The 22657-nt window shown below is 49.7% G+C and overlaps 11 protein-coding genes across 11 annotated transcripts; 4 read left to right on the plus strand and 7 right to left on the minus strand.

Annotated features, from left to right (window-relative positions):
- Positions 1–176: 176 nt before the first annotated feature.
- On the plus strand, positions 177–1988 carry N7471_001051 (GMC family oxidoreductase; the record flags this gene model as incomplete). The annotated part of the gene is made up of 3 exons (XM_057273772.1): positions 177–207; positions 267–980; positions 1039–1988. The coding sequence occupies 3 exons, from the start codon at positions 177–179 to the stop codon at positions 1986–1988; spliced, it is 1695 nt and encodes a 564-aa protein (XP_057141951.1).
- A 2139-nt stretch (positions 1989–4127) lies between these two features.
- Positions 4128–4724, minus strand: N7471_001052 (glutathione S-transferase family protein; the record flags this gene model as incomplete). The annotated part of the gene is made up of 1 exon (XM_057273773.1): positions 4128–4724. One exon carries the CDS (start codon positions 4722–4724, stop codon positions 4128–4130), a length of 597 nt encoding a protein of 198 aa, XP_057141952.1.
- Positions 4725–5256: 532 nt separating this feature from the next.
- On the plus strand, positions 5257–5739 carry N7471_001053 (SRPBCC family protein; the record flags this gene model as incomplete). The annotated part of the gene is made up of 1 exon (XM_057273774.1): positions 5257–5739. The coding sequence occupies one exon, from the start codon at positions 5257–5259 to the stop codon at positions 5737–5739; it is 483 nt and encodes a 160-aa protein (XP_057141953.1).
- A 627-nt stretch (positions 5740–6366) lies between these two features.
- Positions 6367–7432, plus strand: N7471_001054 (NmrA-like family protein; the record flags this gene model as incomplete). The annotated part of the gene is made up of 3 exons (XM_057273775.1): positions 6367–6979; positions 7034–7199; positions 7261–7432. The coding sequence occupies 3 exons, from the start codon at positions 6367–6369 to the stop codon at positions 7430–7432; spliced, it is 951 nt and encodes a 316-aa protein (XP_057141954.1).
- A 169-nt stretch (positions 7433–7601) lies between these two features.
- On the minus strand, positions 7602–8514 carry N7471_001055 (uncharacterized protein; the record flags this gene model as incomplete). Its single annotated transcript, XM_057273776.1, has 2 exons — positions 7602–7639; positions 7974–8514. 2 exons carry the CDS (start codon positions 8512–8514, stop codon positions 7602–7604), a joined length of 579 nt encoding a protein of 192 aa, XP_057141955.1.
- A 673-nt stretch (positions 8515–9187) lies between these two features.
- On the minus strand, positions 9188–12023 carry N7471_001056 (uncharacterized protein; the record flags this gene model as incomplete). Its single annotated transcript, XM_057273777.1, has 2 exons — positions 9188–11664; positions 11726–12023. 2 exons carry the CDS (start codon positions 12021–12023, stop codon positions 9188–9190), a joined length of 2775 nt encoding a protein of 924 aa, XP_057141956.1.
- A 793-nt stretch (positions 12024–12816) lies between these two features.
- On the minus strand, positions 12817–13713 carry N7471_001057 (DUF3716 domain-containing protein; the record flags this gene model as incomplete). The annotated part of the gene is made up of 2 exons (XM_057273778.1): positions 12817–13651; positions 13700–13713. 2 exons carry the CDS (start codon positions 13711–13713, stop codon positions 12817–12819), a joined length of 849 nt encoding a protein of 282 aa, XP_057141957.1.
- Positions 13714–14518: 805 nt separating this feature from the next.
- Positions 14519–14731, minus strand: N7471_001058 (RNA recognition motif domain-containing protein; the record flags this gene model as incomplete). The annotated part of the gene is made up of 1 exon (XM_057273779.1): positions 14519–14731. One exon carries the CDS (start codon positions 14729–14731, stop codon positions 14519–14521), a length of 213 nt encoding a protein of 70 aa, XP_057141958.1.
- Positions 14732–14859: 128 nt separating this feature from the next.
- On the minus strand, positions 14860–15705 carry N7471_001059 (DUF3716 domain-containing protein; the record flags this gene model as incomplete). The annotated part of the gene is made up of 1 exon (XM_057273780.1): positions 14860–15705. The coding sequence occupies one exon, from the start codon at positions 15703–15705 to the stop codon at positions 14860–14862; it is 846 nt and encodes a 281-aa protein (XP_057141959.1).
- Positions 15706–18276: 2571 nt separating this feature from the next.
- Positions 18277–19398, minus strand: N7471_001060 (HNH endonuclease signature motif containing protein; the record flags this gene model as incomplete). Its single annotated transcript, XM_057273781.1, has 2 exons — positions 18277–19041; positions 19099–19398. 2 exons carry the CDS (start codon positions 19396–19398, stop codon positions 18277–18279), a joined length of 1065 nt encoding a protein of 354 aa, XP_057141960.1.
- Positions 19399–20610: 1212 nt separating this feature from the next.
- On the plus strand, positions 20611–22487 carry N7471_001061 (uncharacterized protein; the record flags this gene model as incomplete). The annotated part of the gene is made up of 5 exons (XM_057273782.1): positions 20611–20703; positions 20771–21115; positions 21245–21632; positions 21698–21874; positions 22030–22487. The coding sequence occupies 5 exons, from the start codon at positions 20611–20613 to the stop codon at positions 22485–22487; spliced, it is 1461 nt and encodes a 486-aa protein (XP_057141961.1).
- Between the last annotated feature and the right edge of the window lie 170 nt (positions 22488–22657).

Consider the following 22657-nt stretch of genomic DNA (forward strand, 5'->3'; position numbering starts at 1 on the left):
GTCCCCCTATTGTTCTCCGCTGTTCTCCGCTGGAAATCACGTATTTATTCTTCCTTTCCTCCGAATAATTTCAAACCCAAATTTCTTTATTTCTTTATTAGTGCTAGTCTTTTTGGTGATTTCCAAGGTTCACTCCCATCCAACATCCACACCGTGTCACCAGGTCATTACGCACTATGTCCACCTTTGACTTTATTGTCGTCGGGAGTGAGTGACCTTGATTTGGCCCAAATTTCATTAGCCCTAGCCTTTAACATATCTCGTAGGTGGCCCGTCCGGCTGCGCCCTCGCCGCCGGCCTCGCTAATTCGACCGCAAAACCCCGCGTCCTCCTCCTCGAAGCAGGCGACAACAAGGAAAATCGCAACCTTCGTGTCGACGGCCAGCGATGGCTCACCTTCCAGGACCAGTCAATGAACTGGGGATTCAAGACTACTCCGCAGGCGGATTGCAACAACCGTGAGATCGACTACAGTCGCGGCCGGTGCATGGGCGGGTCAAGCTCAATCAATTTCGGCGTTTACAGTATCGGCGCACGCGACGATTACCAGGAGTGGGCGAGAATTGTTGGCGATGAGACTTTCGCGTGGGGAGGTGTTCAGCAAAGGTTTAAGGGTCTGGAGACGTTCCATGGGGAAATCCCCGAGGGCATAGATAGAAAGTATGTGGATCCGAAGATGGAGAATCATGGAAGTGAGGGCCCGTTGCATGTGGGCTTTGCGCGGGAGTGGGAGCGAGATTTAACAGACCTCTTGGATGTCTTCGAGCAGGCTGGGTTTCCGTTGAACCCAGATCATAATTCGGGGAATCCGATTGGAATGTCGGTGCTGATTAGCTCGGCGCATAAGGGGTTGCGCTCAACAGCGGGTGATCTGGTTAAAGAGAAGCTGGATAATTTGACTATTGTTACTGGGGCCCCTGTGCAGCGTGTCCTCCTGGAGGGGAAAAAGGCTGTTGGCGTTGAGTCGAATGGGAATAAATGTGAAGACGCGAGCCTACCCCTGCTGCGAGTGACCTAGTTACTAATAGTTGTGCACAGACTACGCCACAAAGGAAGTCGTCCTATCCGCCGGCGCGCTAAATGACCCCCGGATTCTGATGCACTCAGGCATAGGCCCCGCCGCCCAACTCCAGCAATACGAGATCCCCGTCGTCCACGATGTACCCGCCATCGGCCAGGGGCTCCGCGACCATTGCTTCGTGCCGATGGTGAACACCCGCACAGAAACTAGCACGGACCGAAAGGCCTTTTATGGTGACAAATCCGCCATGGACGCCGCGCAGAAGCAATGGGAAGAAGACGGGACAGGCCCTTGGGCGAAATTTGCCTGCGAGCTGGGCATCGGCTGGTTTAAGCTGACCGAGCGGCTCACTTCCTCGCCAGAGTTCAAGGCGCTCCCAGCAGACGAACAGAAGTATCTTCTACAAGAGACCGTGCCGCACTATGAGGTTCTCACCCATTTCCCCGTTCATTGGGTCATTCCGGATTTCCCGAACGAGGCTTTGAACTACTCCTGTCTGCTCGTCTTCTTGTTCAACGCGCAGACTCGCGGAGAGGTCACATTGCAATCATCAGATCCTGACTCTCCGCTCTCTTTCAACCCCAAGTTCCTGGCCCACCCGTTCGACCGCCGACTCGCGATCGAGGCCTTGCGCGACTCGTTCCGCGTCGCCAAGCACGAATCCTACACAAAGGATAACGTGGCAGAGCTCGCAATGCCCAAAGGCGAATCAGACGAGGATCTGCTGGAGTACTGGCGGCAGAACATCTCGTCCAGCTGGCACATGACAGGGACGGTGAAGATGGGCAGGAAAGGCGATGTGGACGCGGTTGTGGATCCGGATTTCAGGGTGACAGGTATTGAGAATCTGCGTGTCGCTGATATGTCGGTTGTGCCGGTGTTGGTGAATGCGCATGTGCAGGCCGTTGCGTATGTCACTGGTGCGATTTGTGCGGAAAAGTTAGTGAGAGAGTATAGCCTTGGTTAGATTCAAAAACACCTATCAGTGTTGGTGGACCCTAGTCAATACGGATTCCCACTCAGTATAAATTTTACATTGTGTATGGTATCCTTGTATCAAAGGTACACATGTTTTTCTCAACCCTCTGAAAGTGAAGTTTTAATTTTGTGGAAAGCCAAACTTGGAAAATGGTGTTTGTTCCAAGGTTCGTTCAAAGGTTGTTATCCGAGGTGGAGAACTTTCCAAAGTTCTGGGTGCCAATAAACTTAAAACTTTTGATTATTCCTATTGTTGTCACCAGTAATATATAATGGGGCAGCATAATACATACTAGATCATACTAGATACTAACCGCATATGTAGGTCGGTATATGTGGCGTGGCGTAGGGGATTATACCAATTGGGTAAGTGGTAGGAAGTTTACTTCGTATGCGTATGCACATCAAATCTCGATTTCAACGGGGGATCGTCGGAGAGCAAATTACGAAACTTAAAGGGGTTTCTAACTTGGCGAAGGGTCTTGGCATAGGGTTATATAATGTGTCATTTTTGCATTATATTCCTGGTTATACATAGCAAAATCCTTCGTACTGTTTACACTTTCTCCCACCTTTTCACGCCATCTAGCTAAAAAAACCAAGAAGGGGGAGAAGGTATCTAAAAAAAAGACATCTAAAAAGACCACCGAAAACATGACAAGGCCGAATAATAAGCGGCGGACTATTGTTGCAATCCGAGGTTCCGAGGTCGAATTATGTATTATCTAAGCAGATCAATCTACCCTAGGTTCGTGGTAGGAGCGCAAATTCATCAAAACTATCGACGTTTACCAGAAAGTGGGTTTGACTGTACCCACCTAGGTACATAGCGGGGCTAGCAATTTAGGCGATCTGAGAGTTCTCAATATGTACACTTATCAGCCAGCACAGTACATATCTTGTCGGCTTATTGTTAGAGCAGCGTTGCACTTAATTTAATATTAGCGCGTACCAGAGCAGCCTACGTTACCTACATTGTATAATTTAGACTGTGATAGAACCCATAAGTGTCGAATACTCCCGCCCAGGAACCAACTCAGGACCCATTGTGCGGCCTGCGTCACAAAGCCGCTAATGCATCCTAATAAAATAGTGTTATTTACCACTGTTCTAGTCACCTCCATTAAAATCTGAAACTACATCACATAGTAAATTTAAGAAAACTATTTCCTAGATGGATAAAGCACTGCTAACAAGTTAGCATCGTTATCAATTTCAAGTATTCACGACTATATGAAGTGGGTGTTTGGTGTTTATGTGATGCTGTACCTGGTTCTATATATTGGTGCCAGTCAGCAGTACATTTTGCAGCAGCGACTGCATCGCTCAAATGATCGTGTAGTACATATACAACAAGTCGGGTCACGATCACAGGCTATCACATGCTAGATGATCGTTCTTTGTTGGGTTGTTTGCTTAGTTTGTACTTGGTTAGTCATACAGATAGATGCCCGGACCCAGGTGTTTGATTGTTTCCAAGGTTTGACGAAGTGGCCTTCACCTTTGTATACCTTTGGCAGCTTCTGGCGACTTCCCAAAGCAGAAGACCAAGTGAATAAGTTATCAACATAAAAGAACCCAAATATTGCGTCAATTACTAAGTGTAATGCTAATGAGTATCGAGCTCCGCAGAATCATGGGCAGGAGCTGCAGGCAAGGTTAAACAAGGATGTTGTTGAGTCTGATGGGCCAGTCTCTTTCATCGACATCTCGAGGTTGGGAAGGTTGCTTACATGATTCACAATACTGCTGTTTTGGGTTCTCGTGCTGGTCAAGGCTCCGAGGCTGTGTCGCAGGGACATGATGTCCAAGAGTCGCCGAATAGCAAACGACCGAATGAAAACAACGTGCCTGATGAAGTCACCAAGAAATGAAGGCTGAAGGAGGACAAAGTGGAGAAGGCGGAGAGGCGAGAAAAATATGAGACTTGAGCACTGAGAAATGAGGAGTGTATACCTTGAAGGATTTCTTAGTTGGTATGTATACTGTGTTCAATATTCACTCTTGCAATTTCTTCGTCATTTATCTCTGCTATACCATTACTGCGCAAGCTAATGTTGAACTCTAGTCAAGCCTATCTCATTGTGCTCTCCGGGAACAATAAACCTGCATATAGATAAATAACCTATCACAGCTTCTTGGGCGCCTCAGACTTCACACCCAGCCCAGTGATAACCGAAGGCCGCGACTTCAACCTACTCAGCCATGCATGAACATTGGGAAATTCCTTCTCCAAATCAACTCTATCGCCCGCCGCCCACGGCACAACCTCAAACCACGAAACAAAAACAAGATCCGCATAACTGCATTTGTCATCCACCAGGTACTCGCGGCCCTGCAAGACTCCATTCAGCACACCTGAGACACGGCGAATCTCATTGATGTACCGATCAACAGCAGACTGCAGCTGTTCTTGATGGTGGATTTTGAACCACACAGCTTGACCAAAATATGGGCCCTGTCCCGATGCTTGGAAGTGGAGCCATTGTTTGGCATGGTAGGATTCCGGGGTATCAGCTTGGAAGCTGATCACCCTGTTCTTGTCGTATTTCTCGACCAAGTATTCGATAATTGCTCCAGATTCCCACAAAGTGATTCCCGTGTTAGGATCTTCAATCGCGGGAACTCGTCCGTTGGGGTTGATCTTTTCGTATGCGGGTTGTTTCATCTCCGGGAATTCGAGGAGCTTGATTTCGTACGGAATTTTGAGTTCTTCAAGGACCATCAGCACTTTTTTTCGGGTTGGGGCCAGCGTGGTGGCCGTAGAGGAGGATGGACTTCATATTGAGTGAGAAGAGGAGAATTGGTAGTAATCCGGTAGATGTAGTAGGCTGGTAGTTGGTGAGTTTTGAAATCTCAGCGATTCAGCGTGGTTAATTTATTCTTTTATTCTTATCCCGAATTCGCTTCGGTCTCGCTTTCGGGGTTGGATTATACAACAGACCGAAGCTGACAATAAACCATGGGCGATTCTAGCTCAGCTCCAACCATGGTACAGTTGAGGCGGTAGTAGTTGATAGGCCAGTTGCCTCCTGGTGGATCCTAAATCTGATTAGTGTTGAGATCCGAGCTGTCCACTGCCACACCTCGCTCTTCGGTCTATGCTGACTGTGTCATTACGCGATACGACTTACCTTCCCAGCACTCGCGACCTTGGCAACACCTTTCTCGTTTTTTACTTCCTCTACATATAACACCTTTCAAATATCCACGGTGACACATTCCACCCAAGTACTTCAAAAATTGATCATATCACCATGTCTACACATAACATCGCCTTCACTGCCCCCATCAACCCCGCTGGCGCGAGCCCAAAGCTCCACCAAGACCAAATTTGGGCGGGGCTTCGCCTAAAAGTCCGATCTGCAGAAACCTTCGTCCCGAAAGCCATCCAAGCCACCACTGTGATCTCCGACTCAATAGATCCAACCACGGGGAACGAAGTCACTGTTCGCGAGGTCATTTTCGTTGAAGATCAGCGCAAAGTCCAGGAGACAGTCACAGCGTACAAGCCTTCCAGGGCCGTCTTTGTCCAGCCTGATGGCAGCACCATTGTCAATATCGTTAGCGAGGGCGCTAACGGGGAGCTCTACATGACCTACACCTTTGAATGGAGACATCCAGGGGCCTCCAAGGAGGAACTCGCAACATTTTTGGAGAAGGAGAAGAATATGAGTAGGATGGCTGTGGAGGGGACGGTTACTGTTCTGCGGGAATTGGCCAAGAATGGGAAGATCTGAGGGTTAACAAATTACATTTGTATGCTTAGTGGAGAGTTTGTCAATAATACATCGATTCATATATTTGAGCTTTGGAAAGACTGACACCAGAAAACCGGTTGGGATTTAATTGTTTCCATGAATTATTGCTAGATACTAGCTCCAATGTGGTTTTTGCTTTTCCTTTGCTAATATGTTCTGTTGAAAGAGGAGTATATGTCTTCTTGCGAGGTAAGCCTAGATACCAACGCTAGTGGATCAAATTGCAATTCGGCATTGCTCGATTCTCCAATGTGATTATATGTTCTAAACGCATGTAGTATATGGCCAACCATATAGTGGACATCGACTCAAGTTAGAACCCAGCGACTTCATCTCCGATGAAGCATCCTGATAGTTACACGCCACTGTACCACAAAATTCAATGTGGGACCCCCGGCATTGTGGGGTCACCTCTAATCTCCAGTTATCTCGGCATTGGCTGCAGCGCCGACGGGACCGATCTGTCAGCCGGGGATCGCAAGTCGGCGCTCCGACTCTCCGAGTCGCGCCGTACCTTGCATAGTATTTTTTTTATAGCTATATTTAAATAAACAATGTTGAGGACATTTTCGGAGCTGTGAACCTAAATTCTACAAGATCTTCAATATGACTCCTATCACAGTTGGTATTGCCGGTATTACGGGCAAATTCGCCCGTTGCGTTGTTGGTCACCTTTTGAAGCACCCGAACGTCACTATCAAGGGATATTGTCGCGACCCAACTAAACTTCCCGCTGCCCTCCTTGCATCCCCGAGAATTAGCATCACCCAAGGCCAATCAGACGATAAAACGGCTTTGCAAACATTTGCTAAAGGAAACGATGTAGTGGTTTGCTGTTATCTCGGTGACCACAACCTCATGATCAACGGTCAAAAGTCGTTGATCGATGCTTGTGAGTCTGAGGGAGTCAGTCGCTACGTGGCAAGCGACTACAGCCTAGACTTCACGAAGCTAGAGCTTGGGCAGCTTCCCGCCAAGGACCCCATGAAGCATGTTCAAGAATATCTGAAGAGCAAGAACGTGCAAGGAGTCCATGTTTTGATTGGCATTTTCATGGAAACTTTCTTCACCACTTTCTTTAATGCCTGGAATGCCAAGGAATCCTCATTCTCCTACTGGGGCTCTGGTGAGGAAATGTGGGAGTCAACATCCTACGACAATGCGGCCCAGTTTGTCGCAGCTGTCGCCCAAGATCCTACTGCGATTGGTGTTCAGAGATGTGAGATACCCCTTCTCAATCTATGTACTTGGAATGAGATACTAACCTTTATAGTCCTCGGCGATCGTAAGAGCATTCAACAAATCGCTACGGCATTTGAAATCCAGTACAAGGTCAAGCCACAGTTGAACAGACTTGGATCTCTGGACGAGCTCTACACACATATGCAACAAGTCAGAGACAACGACCCAAACAACTTTATGGCGGCTTGGATTCCTCTGTAAGTTGTCAAATATGTGAACTCAAGCCTGAGAGATTCTAACATGCCTTGGATATTCTAGGTTCTATAAGTTTTACTGCACCAACGGACAGACTTATCTCACCCCAGATGTCGATGCTTCCAAATATTCCGAAGTCCCACGACTGACCTTTAACGACTTCTTCAAACACAATTCCCCAGACTCTCTTTCAACTGCAGCTTGGGGTGTTGGTTCGAACGTCTCGGCACAGTAATGGGGGCTGCACAATGAACGCTGCATTGTACAATTGGGTTCAGCACTGACGTAGACCTGAGAGACAACATGAAAATAAAATAGCTCCTACAATAGTCAGATTGAATAGTGGTAGTATAAAATTCCCACATAAGACTGAGCTCCTTTTAGTGTGCATTGACCCTTGCCACTTAGATATCTGTAGCGATGAAGTCACTTGCCCCGAATCCTTTCCTATATAAACAGACTTCGGTGCTCCCTAAGAAGTTCAATTTCTATTTACTTGTGACACGATTTCCAGGATGCCAAGATCAATTTCTGTTGAGCTACTAACTATGGGGAAAGAGAGGAAGAAGAATCATGATCTATTCAACCTATCTGAAGCAGGGGATTTATACCCTGCGAAACAAAGAAAGACAGGCTCAGTCGGCAAACAAATGGAGGCATCAATGAGATGACTAGACAAAAGCATCAACGGGATGACCGACATAGTCCAACAATTGCAATTATTGCCGGTGCAGGGCCAGGAACGGGCAGCGCCATTGCCCGCCGGGTATGCATACCGGCGGGGTAAATGTACTGTCTGTGCTGGGCCCAGCTGGGAATTGATCTTATATAAGCCTTATCTTCAATCCCACCTTTCCAAGGTTCCTCTGCTGTTGGTAGGTCCTTGGCTGCCTGCCTTGCGGGCGGTGATTGTTGGTACGACTGTCCGTCCGGGAAATTCTCTCGGGCGACGCTCATACCGAGCCACTGGCTGTAGCGACGGTCCAGTTGCTGCATGAAGTTGTCGACCGTTGTGGTCTCGGTGGGCTCTGGGATGTCGCGCTGTACGGCAGGATCGATCTTCACCCAGATCATGCGAAGTTGCTGCGTGGTGTCGCCGAAGCCTGCAGCCTGTGCCATTCGCAAGAAGTTTTGCGCCCACGCGGATGCTGGACGCGCGTGTCTCACGTCGATCCAGAAATAGGTGGCTTGCTGCAGTTGCACTGTGGCCGTGGTTGCGTGCGGTTTGAAACGTCTCTTAAGGGTTGCGAACCATCCTTCAGGGTGGTTCACGTCGACGCTGGAGACGGAGATGGTGCCGGTGATAAGCTTGGTCATGGTGTCGATGAATATGACGACGATGGTCACAGCGACCACGATTAAGGATGACCACAATGATCACGGTGACGATGAAGATAACCACGACGGTCTCGGTGACGACGACGATGAACATGTGGCTGCATAGACTGTGATTCGTGTGGAGACTTTTTCTGGGGCGCTTGTGCCCTTATGGTTCCGTTCTTCTTTTTTTCTTTTTTTGTATTTGAACGTTTTGTTGATCCAGTCCCTTCTGGGAAGCTCGTTCTACTCTGTCACAGAGTAAATAATGTAATATCGTGCTTTTTTATTGGTTCTGCATAGCTGTAAGCTCCTAAATAGCCGCAAGTGATCATAAAATGGTCATTAATATCTACCTTTTTCTTTGGCGCCCTTTCATGCATCTACCTCGAAAATCTCCTTAGCATCAAGACATCTCTTGCCTACTGCCTGGGATCATAGATAGACATGTTCAAAAACGGCGAGCAGCGGCTCTTTCACCGCGCATACCTCGCTGCAATGTGATGTGAATATGATTTATGACTGCATTGTTGGTGTGGCAATATATTAGGTATATATATATACATGCTATATAATTTAATACCTGCTCGTCTATAGATAAACACAATGATGATAATCCCTCTGCAGCCATGCCTCACTAACCGTTATCGATGCCCTGAAATCCACATCAGCACTAGTGGCCCCTCAAGCGCTTCTTCTCTGGTTGATCCGCTGCTTTCTCTGCTCTTTCGCCCTCTTCCCCAGTGTACACATCACGCTTGCGAGATTTGTTGAGTACCCGTGACTCCCTCACAATTGTTTCAAATTGTGTCTTTTCATCAATCAAGGCGTTGGCGTCCTCTGCAGTCATATTGTGCTGCTTGGAAGTCAAATGCGCAAGCATCTTAGACCGTCTGGCCCAGATGACTTTAGATTCGCAGCCGTCTATTATGCAAATCTGCTTGACCCATCGAAGTACGGACGGAAGCGATGGAAGATACCGACGTTGCTCTGTTTTGTCGGTAATATTGTGGGCAGAAGCCAGGTGATAGGACAGTGAACTTTGAGATTTGAAGCTCGTGGCGCTCTCGCATCCCGGATACAGACATGAGCTGGGCCAGCGGCCACTGTGACGGGCAATGCGGTGCTCCTCGTATCGGTGCTTTGTTGTATAGATGGTCAATGGGTCGCAGCCATGCTCACATGGCCTCGCCGCCCAGTCATGGGTGCCTTTTATGTGGACGTTCAGAGTTTTCTGGGATGTAAAAGTGCTGTGACAGCCTTCGCGCGGGCATTTGAAGTGGGAAGATCCATCCTGGCGCTCTCTTATAGTCTCAGCGAGAGCTTCGCTGCAGACATCTTGGTGCTGCCCGAGGGAACGCTTTTGGGTAGTCTGAAACGGACAATTTGGCGTCTTCTGGCAGCGGTAGATATAAGGGGTTGGGTCGTCCCGAGAATGGCCTCTGACTGAAACCAAACCTATTGTGTCATCGAAAGGTTTGCCCGATGAATAGGATGGCCACTTGCGTGCGAAGGTTGTGGAATTGACGACGTTGATTCGCGCGTAGTTGTCAATGAAGCTCTCAGCACTGGGGGCTTTCGTTCCGTCATCCGCACCGAGTAAAATCCGATCGCCCTCTTCTTCAATTGAGGTGATGTCGTTGTGGCCAATTGGGCCAGACAAAGTCGCTTCGCTAAGCTCATCGCCTTGTGTTGCGAATAACGTAGTATGCAGAAGGTGGAGATCCATAGCGGGCACTTGAATTTGTTCAAAAGAGTCATCTTCGAAAAGGGCTGGGTCGATGTTGGTATGGGTGGGAATTTCGGAATTGGTTGGGACCGAGACTGTCGATGGAGGCAACTGACGGGCATTGATAGCGCTGGCGGTTCTAGAAGCAAGGGTGACGAGATTTCTAGGTTCCGGCTTCTGTTGAAAGGGATTTTCGGGCTCGGCGTTCATCTCGAAACTCGCAAGGCGTTCGCGCCGGATGATTTTCCTGATGCGAATTTTATCGCTTGAGTCTTTGTACTTCTTCCCTTGTCCACCACTTGAAGGTTCGTTCCTCTCTTTCCATTCTCGGACCTCTTGATCAGTCACGGGAGCTTTGACTAGATCCATAGCCGATGTGGAGCTAAAACGTGGCTCTCGACGATGGGGTTTAGACTTGTTCGCTGCACGGGCATTGTATAGCTCTTGCGTGTGGCCCCCAACGTAATTTTCAGTAAGACCCTTACTGAACGACGTTGTACTGTGCTGCATGACCTGACGGTGTTCGTCGGTAACGTACCCGAAAGTTTCGTTGCTCTTTGGGAGGTGAGCGATGTCCCGTATAGCCCCAAGCCTTGTTGCATGTGTATAGACACGACACAAGATGTTCGATACCAGCCCCATTTGTTTGATTGTTGCAAGAAGCTGGCCGGGACGGGCGGGTTTAGCCAAGTCGCAGCGTATCGAGCTATCATGCGTGAAGGCTGGTAGCACGGGTAAGGTTGGCTGTGTCCATTCGATCAGTCGGTCCGGTCTGATAAATGCTCGGTCGAGGACCTCTGGTAGTGTATTTCCATACACTAGTCCGTTTCGTAAAGCGTGAACAAGAAGCCAAATAATTGGACAGACGTGCTGGCTTTCGGTCTCGTCCAGCGTTCTCAAATAGTGAACCACATCTGCATTGCGGACGTCTTTAAACCCTTTTGTGCTTTCCAGTGTGATAACGCCTCGAACATTGCGGAGGTTGGTAGTCTCCCCCTCAATGGTGAGCTGGATATGACGAAACAGCAAGCATTCGAGATTCTCGTATTTTGGGGAAAGCGCCAGATCTCCGGAGCGGCAACCAAGCGCACCGACTAGCGTGACTGCAAGGCACTTGGCGACGATGATGTCCCAGCTAACGCACCCCTTGTCCAGGTAGTGCTCAAGGAACGCTCGAACCATCCGGGATAGTGTAACAAAGCCCAACCAGGTACGCTTTCTCCAACTGCCTTTTGTCAGACGGCCGGCTTTGACGGCATCGTCGATGAAGGTCTGTAGTCGAAGTGAATCATGACGGGTGATCTTGAACCCATCGCTCTCGGCCCAGGTGAAGTGGCCATAGACCAGAAGTATTTTAACAGCGTTCGTAACCAGTTGGACGTTTGGACCTGGCTTGCCAGTATCAGATAGCTTCACAATGCCTACCATGAACGATTTGTTAGCTAAACGGACGGTAACGAGCGAGAATGGATTCATTCTTACTAATGATTGAATCAAAGAAGCGTATCAGGTCCTCTCCAGTAAAGGGAACGGAGGGATCCTGGCGCAGAGTGTGTTGGCGATAAGAATTGAAGCGCCTCACCCATAGATCCTGTTTCTCGCGGGTCCCTGGAGCTCCATGGCCGAATTGTAGCTGCTTCACTGTTCTTTTTGATGCAAGCCGATTTCGAGCTGAATTCTCTATTATTGAATCAATAGAATCCTGTCCGATGAGGTAGCTGCGTTTGTCATTCTCTGGGGACCCGAATTCGACATCAGAAGAGTTGAACTCGTCGTTCATGGTGATGATGGTTCCACTCCCTGAGGAGTGGGAGTAGTTCAAACAAATGCCTTGGTGTTAGGAGAGCTCCTAGTGTGTAGCGAATCAGACAGTAGGCAGCCACAGCTCATACACAGTGTGAGTACGTGACTGTTGTTCGCACCCAGTGGTAATGTAGTGGTCGTGTGGAGGGAGACGCTGAAAGCAGAGGGGAAGCGTAGGAGCTGAAAGCTATCTAGAGAAATTGGTGCTACCATGTCTACAGCGCGGCAACCATAGATTAGCCAGAGTGCCCTGCAATCGGTCTTACCGCTGCAACTACATAGCAACCAACCACTCTCGTTCTCTCAATTTTTATCAAACACCAGCTCTAGAGCTCCAGCATAACCACCAAGCGTCAATTCTCCCAGCAGCACCAGCTCCAGAGCTCCAGAATTACCCCGAAGCGAAAATTCTCAATGCCATATACCTCCTTTGCTGCACTTTACACTTCTACTTATCGCTCATGTTGTGCTTAGTGAAGAATGTGTTTCATTGCGTTTCAGCCATAGGGGCTCCATTTACACTGGCAGACGCCAGAAACCCTTTAAGAATAGAAAATGAAAACATAAAACGCGGTGGAACTCCTCAATTTCCTCCTGTAGATTGCTCACGGTGGTCAAGCTGGTCTGGCGACGTGCTGCAAGTCTCGGGTGACTACCGGTAGAACTGCCGAATGTGATCCTCCATGCGGGTAAGAATAGCCTCAATTTCCTCCTGTAGATTGTTCACGGTGGTCAAGCTGGTCTGGCGACGTGCTGCAAGTCTCGGGTGACTACCGGTAGAACTGCCGAATGTGATCCTCCATGCGGGTAAGAATAGCCTCAATTTCCTCCTGTAGATTGTTCACGGTGGCCAAGCTGGTCTGTACGGTCCGGCCCTGGGTCCTTCCCCGCTGGGCGACGCGCTGTAAGTCTCGGGTGTCCCTTTCGCGTAGGACGCGGCCTTGCTGAGCGACGAGGGCGGAAGTAGTGGTATTAAGGGTACTCCACGCGGTCGAATTCGACGTAACACTCTCTTGAACACTGTCGTTGCCTCGCTTGAGTAGGTTGAAGGCGGCACGTAATTCAACAATGTCCTGCGAAATTGTAGCGCGGTCTCGGTTGCTAGAGCCCCGGGAGCCTTGACCGAACTGTCTGGAGATAGTTCGTTGCGCGGACAGAGAGGATTCAACCTGGGCTTTAGAACATTCGTAATTGTCCCAGTAGCAGTTAGCACACTTCACATGGCCATCTGCAAGGTCAACGGTGACGCAGAAGGGGAAAACTCCCCTGTCCCGCTGGCAAGTGTCACACTCCACATCGGCAATCCGACCAACCATGAATATATACATGGCTTCGACGTGTTTGAGACTACTACCGAGTTCGAATTCGAGGGCTACCCCAGTCATAGGAACACCGTAACGAAGCATAGGCTCACGGCGGGGTTGGCGATCGACCAGCTCCCTAAGCAATGCTGACTTGATAAAACGACCTTCTACCGCGCAAGGAAATGCAAGTTTGACAAGATGGTCGGCCCAGTCGCCCGGGGGCTCCTCGCGAGTCCCGGTGATCGGGGCGGGAAGGGAACTGTCCTCACCGAGGCGGTGATACGCGGGACCGGGGGCCCGGCTAGAAATGTTAGTGTAGCTCCCTCATAACTAAGAAGAGGACCCTTACAAGGAATTATCCATTATTGAATAGTCGAAGATAGTAGGGGTGCTTTTGTTGAGGCGAGGGAGAGAACGGAGAAGAGAAAGAAAAAGAAGAAGAGAAAGGAAAGGAAGAAGAGAAAGGAGACCAGGATAGTGGTTTAGAACAACAATAGCAGTCATTCCATTCTTACATACACCAGCAGACCCACTGACCAAGAAGCTCAGTTTCCCGAGGTCACCCTTTTCTCGATATTATTTCGACGTTTAACAAACTAACATTATGCCTAACGTCTACACCCTTGACTACTCGATCAGACCAGAAACCTGCACCTTCAAGCGCGGTATGGAGGACAGGAGGACAGGCTGGCATAAACTGGGTGGTATGGTTTGGTCCTCTATATGCCCAGGATCTTACGTCCATATCTGATGGACTATCTATGTTGTTTGCTAGGCCCGTTCTTGGCCTATTATTATGTGTCTGTTATGTGTCTGTTATGTGTCTGTTATGTGTCTGTTATGTGTCTGTTATGTGTCTGTTATGTGTCTGTTATGTGTCTGTTATGTGTCTGTTATGTGTCTGTTATGGGGCTGCTATGGGGCTGCTATGGGGCTGCTATGGGGCTGCTATGGGGCTGTTATGTGTCTGTTATGGGGCTGCTATGGGGCTGCTATGGGGCTGCTATTGGGCTGCTATAGGCTGCTATGTATCGGCGTGTGTATCCCCTGTATCCTCTGTGGGCTGGCCAGATGTGTATATCTCACAGTGAGTGGCCTCCACCAGGTATACAAAATTTCCAGTGCTAATGAAAGGGTAGTCGCAAAAATGCATGTTTCAATTTGCAGATTATGTAAATAACTGCCACGATGATTCCTCAAGATTCCGATGATTCCTCAAGATTCTTCGTCCGGTACTTCTTGGCCTGCGCCTGGGGAAAATCTCCTTGCCATTGAGCAGCGACTTGGCTTGCACGGCGCTGTCAAGGCGATCGAAGTTGACAAATCCGCAGTTCTTGTGAGTTAGAACACGGGCCGACTCGAACTCGATCTTTCCGTACATGCCTAAGATGGCCTCCAGGGACTTAACAATAGTGGGTACCGGAATGATAACAATCCAAAGTGCCCGGGTAGGTCCATCCTGGTTGTTCTAATCTGCCATCCTGTCGGCGATCCATAGCAGGAATACCGTTACCGCCGAGATGCATCAGCTGAACTGCCTCGGACAAGCATGCTTTTGAAGGTGGCCCTCAGTGCCTTGCGCTCCTTCTGCGATGCCTTGCGCTCTTTCTGGAATGACTTGCGCTCCTTCTGCAGTGCCTTGCGCTCCTTCTTGAACGCCTTGCGGTCTCTCTTCATAGCCCGCATAATGTCTTGGAGGGCTTTCAGATCGTTATTCCCAGGTGTATTGGCCTCTGAAGCGTCGTTCACCCGTAGGTCTAGCACATTGTCCTGCTTAGTCGTGTTCACCTCTGAGGCATTATTCCCAGGTGTATTGGACTCCGGGGTGTCGTTGTCCCGCAGTTCCTGCATATTGTCCTGCTCAGAGGCATCATTCAAGCTGCATCTGTGGTTTTGTTCTCGCCAGTGGCAGCACGTGCAGTGCTGTTGTCCGGGCACCCAGACGCACGATACAAACTTTCCATCGCCCTGTGTGCAATTCACGCATTCCTCTCCCGGCTTCATCTTTTCCCCTACTGCGTGGGCCAGGAGGGCTTCGCCGTTTGCGAGCCTCTTTCCCACTTGTTGGTCGAAATGGGATCCATGCACGCATTTCATCTTTCCTCGTTTCATTGGTTGACGAAGGATTGGCTCTCTTGTCAATTCCATACCCCGGAGGGAGTATAGCAGGCTTGTTGGGTTTGCGGCTGCCTTTCTGGTTCTTGGCCATATGCATTGCTTCGCCCTGTTGGCCCAAAATCCGGGGGGGCCCTCCACATCTTGCTCCGTGCCATATACTGGGTCTTCTATCGTGGGGATCTCAAGCTTCTGAGCGAGGGTACCCTGGGCCTCGAGGCCTTGGTCTGAATGCCCCATTTCTGCCGAACGTTAGTGTTTTCACTTCAACTCACTGCCTGCAACTCCCCAACACTCACAGTGTATCCCCTTTGCGAGTTCCTCTAATGCGCGTATGAAGAATAGATATATGAAAGATGTGTCAATGAGTGAAAATGGGAAAAAGTATATGCATGATCTTTTAAAGAGTGAGAGTTAGAGAAGTTGAATAAACGATGTTCTGAAGGTAAAATGTGAGAATAGCTTCAAATTTGATATGGGTAAGTTCCAACTGATTGCTATTTCCTCACTTCAGTAAAAAATCATATATGTACGCTACATTCTTCTACTAATTCGTACTTTTTCGTTATCTACTTATCATCAGATGAAACCAGTTATGGCGCACTAGGGGTTAGAGACCGCCGCACCCTGGACCCAATCTTATAGCGCTTAGTGTTCAAAACACCTTTTTGGAAGGCGTTGATGCCTGAATGCCTTATTTTAGAACAGCAGAAAAATTAAAATAGAAAATAGACTAGTAATCGGGCCTAATTATTTTGTGCCGGCATGTAGTAAACCACCTGAAAAATGGAGATGCATGGATTCGTATGGGATGAAAAGGTTCGTTTTTTTTGGACTTGAAAACTACCCAGAAATGTGGAGATGCATGAATTTGTATGGTATCAAAAGCTTTATATTTACATACTGTATAGAACGATGTAGAAAGCGGTGCTAATCCAGGCATTTAGGCATCAAGTCACTTACTAGAAGGGGGCAACTCTCCAGGTAGCTACCTACATATGTACATATGTAAAATGATAAGAACAAGAATTTCAACCGACAACCTTAGTAACCATAATGTGCACTTTCGTGTGGGATTCGCCAAACCAATATGATATATGATTTTCCGGGTAAAATACTCGGTATTCCATTAGGCATATACTAGGATTCAGCCATGGTATTCGACAAAAACTTTAATTATGATCTATTACTATATAGTTACACCTACTAGGTACCCGGAGGGGGGGAGTTTCTGTTGGTTTAAACGGTATACGTGCGAAGGGAATGATATATGTATTTATTTTGAGAATAGGAAGAGAGAATACGGTAAATGCTGATGTATCTTCAGGTTGCAACCGAAAGGAAGTAAGAATAACCTCAAGTTCTGTAATTTCTGTCAAATTTGGAGCCCATGACCACGGTTTTTCTCACTCATGCAAATGGGTCCCATGCCTTAGTTGTCTATCTGGCAGTGGATGCAATTTACCGGCGCTCGTTCTTTACAGATGGACTGCAAATACCCAGAGACATCTTTGGCCTGTCTTTATAATACCATTGATGCCGACCTCGATAGTGATATGAACTTTGATTTGCTTCTCCTACTCGCAAGGTGGGATGGTGTCATGTTACAATTAACCTGAGTTGGGGACAGAGCGAAAGACATCTTACGAGAATAAAGCTAATTCTCATTTTCGCAGATCACACGATGATCTCATTGACTGCAGAGGAAGAACTTTTGGATCGCCCAGTCACTCGATGTCAGCTTCATTCGTTTCGTTTGGTCTCAGTGGATCCGCATAAGGCATCGACCGGATCTGCGCAAAACTGAGACAGCAAAGAGGTGATGGATCTGAAGTGTTCAAGATTCAGAACCAGCAATGTCTATTCGGCGCGGCAATTCCACCTCTTGAGTCCTCGAATTTTTGCATCCTCGATCTCCGGGTCTGTCCTATCCACTAAGCTAGGTCAAGCTTCCGCGAGTTCCTCCTCAATCTTCCAGTCGACAATGTCCAACACCGCTAGCATCACCAGCACTAGCAGCTCATCCACCTTCCCCGACCTGCTCATCCAGGAGCTCCCCATATATCGTGACCATATCAGTATTGGCAATCCCTTGTAGAGGGACTGGGCGCGGCCATCGAGCAAATCAAAAACAACCACACCTCATCCCACCAATCCGAAGCGAATACGTCCGCGTCAAGGACATCGACGAACTGCTTTTTCAGCCTCTGACGGATGATCAGGAGATCTTCTGAGTCATGAGGACCTCTGTTCAGTGTACTCAATGCCAAATTCTATAGAACTACGTCAAACGCCCAACACGAGAGCCGAAGAAGACTTGGGAAGAGTTGAAGCAGATTTGGGAAGACCTCCTGGGCACACCCCACACATTACTAATACTCTGGGGAAGGTCCAGTCTGGGTTGGGTTTTGGGTCGAAGGTTCCGACCCAAAATGGGTTCTGCGGAAGTCTACTCCCTACGTTGGTCACTAAATAAAACAAGAATGAACGAGAGTGGCACTCTAGCCTTGTCGAGAATGTCGTGGTCACAACTTGGAAGTTAAGATCTAGAGTGAAAACTAGGAATTCATATCAAAGGGTTCAATTGAAGACTAGAATACAGGGTAAAAGAAGAGCAATAGAAGAGGACTTAATGGGAGTGGCTTTCGGCAGCCGTAGACAGCTGAGTTGCCGTCCGGTGACCGGACCGGAACACCGTGTTACAACTTGGCAAACGTTGTGACCACAAAGGGAATAAGAAAAAGAAAATATAGTCTCGGCGCAATGCAGAGAGACCAGGCATACGAGCATAGCGATGAACTGGTAGAGCCGTTAATGATGAGCAAATACAGGAGCATAGCGACAAATGACTTCTTGCGTGGTTAGATCGGGTCCTAAAACCCACTCGTCTTTGAAAGCCCGGCCGCGGTTCTGCTGGTGGTTGAAGTTGTTGCCATCTGTGTCCTCGGGCTTATCCATCCTGGTCGGATCCTGTTTAACCCTCTTGCTTTCAAGTTGCCCCTCGTCACCATCCGCGGGTCGCTTCTCGCCTTGATGGTCTGGTAGGGGTCGACTGCTCCGGATGTTGACTGGGTTGTCTTCTGTCGGCCGGAAGTATAGATCACGAAGTGTCTGCAGTTGATTGACTGTAGCTTCGTCAAGGGAGGTGATCCTCGGACTCCCGAGGGCCATAATGCCTCGTCGCAACGTTGCAATTGGTGCCCCATGCCACTGTTTGGAAGTCGTAACGCCGAGATCCTCCGGAGAGATAAGGCCTGGGTGTAGGTAATCTTTAAGAAAAATTCGACGGTAGAGTCCACTAGTCGCACCTTCTAAGATCTTGTTGTTCTTCATCAAATGGTCCTTGTACATGACACTCGTTGGGACCTTTCGATCAAGAACGCTGCTAGTGGTAGATCTCCGCTTTCTATCATCAAGTTCAAAATCGATAAAGTACTTCAAGTCGGTCGGTATGAATATGAAACCTGGGTCGTGATCTCGATCAAATTGCGTGTGACAGCTTCCACAGAGCGGGATCCCATTTGCTGCCGATGTCAAGCTGAAGTCGATGAGGCCCGCGTTCAACCAAAGGTCCACCTATCCAAACATGGTTAGCCATATTCCATTCGAACCAGCAGCAATAGTATCACGCACCTGCTTGTCTTCTTTTCCGATCACATGGCAGATCTGAGGGTCTGTAGACTGACACACCCAGCAGGAATCTCCAGCGAGCCGTTTGATCTCAGTTTTTGTGGCGGTCGAAAAGACGTCAGATTTCGCACAAGACTCAGTTGATGCCAACGACATGGCAGAGGAAGATTTTGTGTGCCTAGATGCAAGAGACCTGGCGGTATGAGGGCGACGTGAGGATGAACTGAGCTCAGATGATTGTCTTCGGCCGCCTGGCGAGGGTGGCGGTGGCATTGCCTCACGCTCGGGACCTGGTTCAGTCATGTTTTGGTCAGTTGTGTTGTGTTTCATCGAGAGGGATGTGTTTGGGGTCACCTACACCAGAGAAAGGAAGTTGGAATGGTTTGGTACACAGGTCGGTCCTTCCTCGAAGCAAGTCATGATGGTGAGGTAGTCGCAGCTGAGGGACAGAACCACGGTTCCGAGGCTGAATATAGCCAAGGCAAAGTTCACGCTCATCTGTTGACGATGAACTCACATCAACTAGGCGTAAGGCGGCAAGAGATCACCATGGGGTCGATGCACAAGAATGTAACTACACAGTAGTTCGAACTCCACCATGTCGCGGGAGAAGGTACCTAGATAAGAGGGTTTTTGACCAGCAGATATTATATAATCATGGGGGTGTGGGCCAGGGGTGTAAAAACTTATGTCCAGTCACTGTACCTCGTTTGATGTACGAGGACGCCCAGTCCTCAAGGTGTCGGCAGGCCGGAGCGGTGGAACGAGGAAGTCATCACGTGACTTCGTTAGAGCCGACCAACAAGACTCCGAAGCTCATTCGAACTGCGTACCAGCTACGCCACAGATATAACCATTCCAATCCGCATCAAGACATCTTCGAACCATTGCTTCTGGCACGCATTCGGTTCTTCACAAGCCGGTACCACGCCTACCAAGGGCATCGAACACGGGACTTCTTGATCCTCCAGACTGGGCCTTTGAGACGACGTGTCAGCTGAAGAGGGCAGTCAAGGACTTCGTCCGCCTTACAGGCAGGCTGACGACCGGTCTCACAGACGGCTTCCCGGCATCCCTGACTACAGCGAACAGCGAAGGCCCGGCGCCTCGGACGCCGAAGCCGGCTACTCCAAGGCCAACAACACCGCCTTCAAAAATGTCGTTTCACACCTTCTCGTTAGTTGTTTTTGGAGGCCGGGTGTTCGACCCGGCTTGCAGAAGCTGATGCCGTGTGTACCCGCTTGGCCCCGCGGATCGAAAGATCGTCGACGATATGTTCGATCGACTCCACAGAGAGGGCAAATGGGTGGTCAACACGGCACGCACCTACCGGGTTCCCTGTTTTCGTCGTGCACCATAAAGTGGTCGCACCGGATGGGACTGTCGTCGACAAGACTCGGCCAGTCGTCGATATCTGGGGTCTGAGAAAAGCCTCTCAATTGGACATCTACCCAATGCGGACGCAAGACGAGATTGTTCGCATGTGCCAGGGCGCCAGGTTCATTTCTGTCCTGGATGCTAAGGGTTTTTTTCTACCAATGGCGTGTCAAACCTGAGCACGGCGAGCGCCTAGCGGTCATCTCGCACAGAGGTCAGGAGTATTTCAAGGTAGCGATCATGGGCTACTGCAACTCAGTCGCCTATGTCCAAAGACAGACGGACCTGATCCTAAAAGGCTTCTTTTCAATGGTGCCGCATATACCTCGACGACATTGTCGTCTGCTCCACGACCTTCGTCGACCACCTTTCGCATTTACATCTTTTGTTCCGACGGCTACAAGACTACGGTATCCGGCTGGAACCCAAAAAAACGTTACCCCCGGCACTACAACGGCCCCGCGTGACTTTACGCCCGGGCACGAACTACAATTCCATCTTCGGCCCACGACCGTTCTCCAGGTCTATCTTTGGGCCGCGACCGCCGTCCACGTTCGGCCAATACCGGGAGACCACCGACCCCTCTTCTCCGTCGCAGGCAGCGAGCGTTGAACCGCCCCTAGACGCTGACGACCACAGGCTCGTGCCAACAAATCAAACTCTTGACGACAACGAAACCCTAGCTCAGATCTTTCAGGAGAGCTGCAGCATCTACAAAGACGACGAAAGCATGACATCGTTACAACAGACGGCCCAAACGGCTCTGCCGTAGGCCGCAGACACCCAACATGCCGTGCAGGATGCACCGGCACAACAATCCAATCCCCTTCACCCCACCGTCGAAGACGTCACCGGACAACAGGGGCAAGCTACGCCGAGTGAGGTACCCTCCGAGAAATACCCACCCCACTCTACCCCCCAACTCTCGAAGGCTGTACGACGCCATACGCCGCCATGTTTCTCCACAACAGTTCGCCAACATCACGGCGGCCATGGCAGCTTCGCAGCCAGAGATAACGCAGACAGCCACCCAGGTGTTCCCATAACCGACAATTCAACCACAATCATACCGCGCGCAGCATGCCCTGCCACCCACGTCGGGGCCACAGACGTATACGGCGCCGACGGTTCCGCTGTGGGCCACGTCGTACCATGCCCCGGTAGCCGCGACTACCACCGGCATGGAAGATCCACCCAGTAATTAGCGTGCAACACTTGGAACCAGCCCCGTCCCCAGATCCGTTTGACCGCGAACCGGCGGATCTAGAGCCGGCGTACGACAAGTTCCCTGACGAGCAAGATCGTCACGACGTGGCCGCCGTCCTGGACATGCGCGTCCGTCATCTGGGACGGTATAGGACACTAGTGAAAGAATACCTAATCCAGTGGCAAGGAGAAGCACGTGGGTCAAGGAGCGGAACGTCATAGGCGCAGAGCAGAAGATAGCAGAGTTCGAGGAGCGTCGACGTACAATTGACACGGCGCAAGACCAAGCAAACCCGGCTTAATTGCCACCAGTCACCCCCATTATCCGCTTACTTAGAAATATCACTTAAGAAAACGATCTGCCCCAGAGACAACCGCGCCGGACGCTAAAAGACCTATCGCCGTCCAGCGATAATGACCAAGCGACCAACTGGACTGCGCCGACCTCTGAGGTCTGCCGCCTTATGGGCGGGTTCAGCGAGGATATCGTACTCATGTGCGATAACGTAGACGGCCTCTCCAGACGGCTACATTACATCAACAAGACCCAGGAACTTCTAAGCACTCCACGGGCCAGGCAGATCCTGCAGGTGGCAGACGAACCCGCCAGCCTACACGATGAATATGAAAACGCAGCCACCGCCATGAAGACACAGTTGCAGGAGAATGGCAACGACGTCGCTGGTTACATCCTAGGCAACATCTTGCGCTGCATTCAAAAGGACGCCGCCACCATCTTGGCCGGGCGCCAAACCGACCAATCCCCATCAACGACGCCAGTAGCAACCAAGCGCCCGACCACACAGTGACGGCACAGGACACAGCGGCACAGACCACCGAGTCCGCTACAACGCAGGAAGACGACAACCACACTGAGTTCGGCACAGACGAAGGGGGCCGCGAGCAGTCTTAGATCGATCGTCTTGGTACAGTTTTAAGATGGTGCTCTCGGACGCTGCGTCCCGGAGGATGGTTCTTA

Source organism: Penicillium samsonianum, assembly GCF_028829775.1.
Source record: "Penicillium samsonianum strain IBT 33392 chromosome Unknown utg000001l_segment0_segment0, whole genome shotgun sequence".
Taxonomy (NCBI): domain Eukaryota; kingdom Fungi; phylum Ascomycota; class Eurotiomycetes; order Eurotiales; family Aspergillaceae; genus Penicillium; species Penicillium samsonianum.